The 6879-nt window shown below is 40.1% G+C and overlaps 1 protein-coding gene across 1 annotated transcript in view; it reads right to left on the reverse strand.

Moving 5' to 3' along the window:
- Positions 1 to 6879, reverse strand: part of LOC102197607 (E3 ubiquitin-protein ligase RNF19A) — a 31090-nt gene that overhangs the window by 12620 nt on the left and 11591 nt on the right. The window contains exon 2 of the mRNA XM_005742925.1: positions 3056 to 4063. Coding sequence (XP_005742982.1) covers positions 3056 to 3768 — 713 coding nt within the window. The 5' untranslated portion in view covers positions 3769 to 4063. The remainder of the gene's footprint in view (positions 1 to 3055; positions 4064 to 6879) is intronic.

A 6879-nucleotide genomic window follows, 5' to 3' on the forward strand; every position in this document is an offset into this window, starting at 1 on the left:
GTTTCTTGTGTGTTACTTCTACTTTGCTCCAATAATTTGTGGTAATATTCTTTCTTACTTGTTCTTATAATATTTACTAATCTATTTTTATATAACTTGTACTTTATTTCAGCATCTTTTGTCCTCGGTTTTATGACTCTCTTATATAGATTATTTTTCTTTTTACATGCATCTTCTATCCCCTTTGTGATCCATGGCTTATTTGATCTGTGATGCTTTCTAGTGATTTTCATTAAAGGACAATGTTTTTCATATAGTGAAATTACAGTTGATAGGGATGCATCATATGCACTATTTGAATCTTCATTTGCAAAAACCTCATTCCTATTGTGTTCCTTTAAGTCCACCTGGAGGGCAGTAATGGCTCTTGTTGTTCTATGTCGTATCATATCAAATGTTTGATTCTTTTGTTTAGTTTTAATCCCAAAATAATTTTAGAAAATTGCAAAAACAGGAAGATGATCGCTTATATCAGTTATAAGAAGTCCACCTACTATTTCATGGTCAATTTTATTTGTGAATATATAATCTTTCAATGTAGCTGTATCAATTGTTATTCTACTTGGTTTTATAATTACAGGGAAAAGGGAGTTACTATACATTGTATTGATGAAATCTGTTGTTTTCTGATGTCCATTTGGGTTTAGCAAATCTATATTAAAATCACCACAAATTATTTGCACTTTTTTATCATTTAGGTTGCTAAACATAGCAAGTTTTTCATTGAATGTCTCAATGATCCTGGTGTCCTATAGATGCAACTTATAATTATATTACTAGCTTTTTCAACATGGATTTCAATAGTAACACATTCCAATACGTTATCTATGGTGCTTGACATACATTCAATCAGACTACATTTCAAAACTTTATCTACATATAAAGCAACACCACCTCCTTTTTTATTCACCCTGTTCATTGTAAATAATTCGTATCCTTCCAGTCCCATTTCACTAACTTTCTCATTATTGAGCCATGTTTCTGATATTGCAATTATATAAAAAATTTTTTTAACTTACTTAAACATTCTGTAATTTTAGAAATATTTTATACAGGCTTCTACTATTGAAATGTATGACCGACAATGCATTTGCCATTTTAATATTCATATTGAATTGGTCATCTGTATAGTACTCACAAGTACTATTGTTGTTATTGTAGAAGTGGTTATCTGGGTCAATGTTACTTTCAGGGTCATGCATGTTGTGCTCAGCATAATTAAACGTTTTGAAGTTCGATTTCTCAGTGTGTGTGGCAAAATAACCACCTTGACAGTCCTTTTCATAATCAAATTCTTCCTCTTCAATATCTCTGAATGGAAACCTATAATCTGTGTCCAAACTTGTCATTTATGTGTTTTTTGTTTTTGTTGTTGTTTTTTCCATTGTTTTTTGAGCCATAAGGCCAGAAACACTTTCCATACCCATTGTTCATTATCCAATCATCACTTTTCCAATAGTTTCCATAGCAGATTCTTGATTATTTATATTGCTCTAAGTCTTTGAGTTCTCTTACATCACAACTTTCGCTTCTTCGGGATTGCCATTTAGTCTTATCATTACTTTGCAGTTCATCGTCCATGTTGCTTGTATCTTATTTTGTTTTCTCAGGCTGCGTGCCTATCTTGCAATTTCAGCAGTCTTTTTCGTTAAATGTTCATTTAAATACACACCGGTCCGTTTTAGCTTCTTACCCTGTTTCAGTAACTCAATCTTTGTTTTGCAACTCACAAGCCGAAGAATAATTGCTGCCTTTGTTTTACTGTCTTTACTGGGGAGTGTGTGGCATGCTGCAATATGATGGCTCTGAATACTTACATTCTTCGTTTGAAGGGATTTTTATCACTTGCTGTTCAAGCGTTTGCAGCTCCTCTACCGGAGCATCTTCACCGTCTTTACCTCCGCCAGCTGTTACTCTGGCGTAGGTTCGGTGTTGCGTCTCCAGTCCACTTATGACTAAATCATCCATTCTTGTGTATTGTTCAAGGTCCTCGATTTGCCGTTCCAAGTCGTCTATTTTCTTGTCCTTGTCCTTTGAGGTTTTTTAGTTGTTTTATTTCATCCATTAGGTCATGTAGCATACCTTGTTGTTTAGCCACTTTACTCAGTTCATCAGACATGAAATTAAGCGATTTCCTAATCTCTTCCAACTCCTCTTCAACTCCTGGGTTTGCTTTTTTAGGCGGCATTTTGAAAATGATGAGATTGGTATTACCTTGTGATGGCCCGTTGAAGTCTGTCGATTTACTTGTTGGCGCCTTGCTAGAGGAGCCTGGGCACAGTGGCTGCTGGAGGATCCTGGGCCTGTGTGATTGTTTTTGTCCTCCACGAAGATGTCAGGTTGAGAAATTCATCATTCCCGTCAGTTGACAGTGAGACAGAAACACCATAGTTTAATGCGCCGTACCACTTGATATGAGTTCATTCTTACAACAGCCGAGCTCAAACGCGCTATGTCGCTTTTCTTTCACTCACTTCCACCGCTCGAGGTTTTGGAGTTGTGTCTCTCCGCCGTGTCAGTCAGTCCCCCGCCGTGTCAGTCAGTATATGTGGTGTTTCACATGTACTTCAAGCAGTATCCACACAGGAAGTGACTTGATGACCAGAGACCACAGAAAGTGAACGACATTCTGTGACTTCAAGCAACTATGCTTAAGGCGGGACCCAAGATAAGCTTTCTCAATCTCAAGGTGAGCAATTTGAGACACTATGAAAAAAAGTTAATATTCCAACTATTCCAATATTTATTTATTTGATCATTATTAAGTTCTCAATTTTTGGATTTGGATAACTTTTTTATTTTTTAAAAAGTAGAACTATTTACCATTTAGGTACCCCCATGAGCAAGCAGCGAACTGAGACTCAGCTGAAACTGCACAACTAGCTTGTTGATAAATTTAAGTAATTTCCAATTAGAAACAAGTCTCACACTCAGCAGCCGACTTGGGAACACACAAACACACACACTGGACATTTGTTTGCCTTCATTGAGGGTGGTAACAAACTTTAAATTTCCATGGTCCACTAAATCCCAAGTATTTTAATTAACTACTTACCCACAGTCTGGTGCAGGACACCAGCGGCAGTCTGGATCAGCCACCAGCCACCTCCTCAGCATGAATTCCTCATATTTCTCCATCAGTGCGTGGTCTCCCAGGATCATACGGATGTCGTGTGGGTTGAAGCGCTCTGAACACTCAGGGCAGCTAATGTTGACACGGGACTCTGAGATTTCAATGCGTAGGTACTGGCGCAGGCAATCAATGCAGGAGCGGTGGTGACAGGTCATGATGTCAGGGAAGCTCTCCCTGGAGTGACGCAGAAGGCACAGCGGGCACTCCAGTAGCTCTGCCCCAACCCCACCCCCTACCTTGGAGGATGAGGAGGTAGAGGAACAAGGCCCCGAGGCAGATGAGGTGGAGGCAGCAGCAGCAGCAGCAGACGAGGCAGCTCCGGTCCCAGCCACAGCAAAGAAGGCAGAGTTCTTATCATTACACATCTCAGAGTGGATACTCTCAATACTGGCGATGCCATCCACCCCTCCTAGCCCTCCGGGTCCAGAATGCTGCAGGTCTCGGGACCTTTGGCGGCCTGATTTAGACTCTCGTCCTCGTCGCCTAAAAAGCGAGGCTAGGGAGAGACGCCTCTTTTTGGGGGCCTTCTTCACAGAGGGCAGAGAGATGGAGGAAGCAGTGGACTGCAGGTCCCGATCAGAACCCATTACCCCACCACTTCCTCGCCCCAGCTGCTGGTGCTTTTGCAAGCTCATCTCTCCGGTGGGAGGGGAGGGATGCGCCAGTGGGGAGCCAGGGTTGGGTAGCCTGTCTCTCACATGGGCAGAAAGGTCTGGGATTTGGATGGGGCTTGGAGAGGGGGTAAGGTGGTGCACGAGGGAGGGAGAGGGGGAGGGGGATGGCGGGCCATGGTGGGGCGATAGGGCTCCAGAGGGCCCTTCTGTGTTTAAGACATGATGGCTTCTCCTGATCAACCTCGTGGTCACATCTAATAGCCGGATTTTGGCGGAGGGGTGGGGGCCAACTGGTGTGAAACCGATGCAACAGAACCTAGAGAAAGCAAAAACAACACAGTATACTACAGTTTAGAAAAGATAAAGAGTCAAAGGATAAACAGTCTTGCTGGATGTAAGTTCAAATTCTAAGAATTGAAAATATTTTTAATATCATTTAACTTCCTCTAAAATCTGCTCTTTTGAGCTGTAGTATTCCTGTCCAGCTGCTACCTGTTGACATTTTGCTTATTCAGTATAACAGCTGCTAAAGTGTTTTTCATAGCATAGTCTAAGCAATATGTTACTCTCATAATTATTGAAATACAAAGGGTCACCTTAGCCAACACAAAGATGGTTCTCTCATTATAAAAAGTAATGACTCATGTGACCTCTGAGTGCGTTTATGCTTTTAGTCATTTAGATGGCTTCTGACCTAATCTAATAGATGTTTTGTCGACTTAAAGGACCCATTATGGTCACTACAGTAGTCATGTCACTCACAGTGACAACAGTGATCACCATAACCCATAACCATTTATACAAGGGCATGGGTATCTGAAAGCAGTATTATCTAAAACAGCGGGTGTTACCACTCAGACAAAACCTCCACATCAGGAATAAAAGCAGCGCAGACATCTCAAGTATTTTTCAGTTTTCTTCAGAAAGTCCACTTATTTAAAACTTTGTATCTAGGAATCATTGAGTTTTTCCAGTGATGTAGCATTGAAATGGGGGGGAAAAAACTGACACAATCACAAAGTCATGTTTCCAAATTAGCTGCAGCAACCAGAGTGTGGCTTGGCCAGTGGCTGTGACATCACTTTTGGCACATAGTGCAGTTTACGAGGGCGAGAATGGCAAGTATAATAGGCCTTAAGAATTTGGCATGTTTAGAAGGTGTGAGTGAAACACAGCCAAAAGAGAGGGTGACTTAGAGACATTATGTAAAGAGATGCTAAGGCAAAAGAAGCTGCAACCAAAATGAGCTTTTTGGGAGTTGGGTTTTGATAAAACGTGCACTTGCTTGACGTTGCCTCGATAAATGTACTAAAGAATAAAATTTATAAAAAAAAAGAAGCAGTATGGTTTCTAGTTGTTGAATAACAGATGTAAGTGAAAGCATGTTTCCTCATTTGTAATGCTACACACAGCTGTAATCAACTGTAATTATGCAAGCACTTTCCTTTTTCAATAGCCAACAATATAAGCCCTCTGTTCAACTGTTCAAAAGAGGCTCTCCATTAAACTGTGCATTCGTACAGCTTGTGGAGAAATAAATGTCCTGATTTATAATTAACATCTTAAATTGCTAGGGAAAAAAGTGTCTATTTTGAGAGATTTATCCAGGGAGAAGCTGGAAAAATGTTCAAGGAGAGAAAATGCATGTCATATGTTTTGAGTAGTAGGGCCAAACGTCATCAAAACTGTAAGACAAGCAAGAAAAGGGCAACCATTATAAATTGCATAGGTGCAATTTTTTTACCCGATAGTTTTGTATCGCAGTTCAAAACAGCAGAACACCAGTTATCCATACTGATTCTGCGTGTGTTATGCCATGTGTTTCTGGGAGTGTTGATGACAAAGATAGATAAAGGATGTCTGTTATTTTCAGAGAGTGTTGCTACGGAGCTACAATTTGCTTGCTGTGTGTCGATCCCTGAATGTGTATTTGTTTATCTGTGTCTTTGGTTACACCTTGGCGATGAACTATGCAGAGGAATGGAAACACATGCAGAGTATTTCCAGGGGATATACACATACCCCTAAAACTACCCCCACACAGTAGTTGTGTAGTAAGAATTTAAACAGTAAAGAGGGCTGCTAAGTATGTTTTCTCACCCACTGTATCCATGTGCATACTTCATAAGAGCTGAAACTATAGTACACAAATCTCTACCACCATCACTACACCCCAACATCAAAAGCAGCACTCAGTACTACGCACAACAGCTGCACAGCTGCAACCAAACCACTGGCACTACCAGCACCAACATCTTGCTGCTCTCAAACATAAGCAGTTCATTCTCTCCACAATTTCATCGTTTTTATCTTCTCCCTGTTCCTCAAGTCTGACTCCTCTAGCTGTGAGTTGGGACAGAAAACAGGAAATCTTGATGTGGCAGGCAGAACTGGCTGTGTATTTGTTTTTTTTTTTTGTTTTTTGTTTTTTTAAGAGGAAGTCTAGGGCTGCAGTGACACATCAGTTAGAAAGAAATGGGACTGGATGAAGATTTGTTTTATTTCTCTCAACTTGGTATGACAAACATATATATGTTATGCTAAGTATATTGCTTTGCTTCATGCTGGAGATTAAGTAAAACTTCCCGGTGTTTCAACTAATGTATAAAAAGCCCAGTAGCCAATGAGGTAAAAGACGACCTCCCACCAGAATTTATTTAAAGACAAAAGGGATAACTGTAAATTAGCCTACTGTTCCTTTTACACCTGAAAGAGCATGAAAATCTTAAAGAGTTTAGAAAGTTATTACAGAACCAGACAAATGTTAGGAATTATAACCATTTTACCTCCTTAGCCGATATTCAAACATTTCTGTCTATTAATAAAAGGTAGGCTAAACCATTCAGTGCTTTTAAATATGGTTTCGATTTATTTACAAAGTTAAATCATATTTGCTGTCACATATGTGCACATAACATTCTTTTCACACTCAGGCACAGATCGACTTCACCACGACTTCACCAGGAGACCTGCATATTCTGTGCAGGTCTCCTACCTGCACAGAATATCAAGATTTGCTATTCTGTCACACACATGAAATTAGCATTATAGCAACACAGTTCTACTGTAGCAGCTTAAACATCAGCTGGCTGCAACCCTGCTTTCTACCATTGTAAGACCAATGAAAGACTG

Source organism: Pundamilia nyererei, unplaced genomic scaffold (assembly GCF_000239375.1).
Source record: "Pundamilia nyererei isolate P.nyererei 1_Seehausen unplaced genomic scaffold, PunNye1.0 scaffold00125, whole genome shotgun sequence".
In the NCBI taxonomy this organism is placed as follows: domain Eukaryota; kingdom Metazoa; phylum Chordata; class Actinopteri; order Cichliformes; family Cichlidae; genus Pundamilia; species Pundamilia nyererei.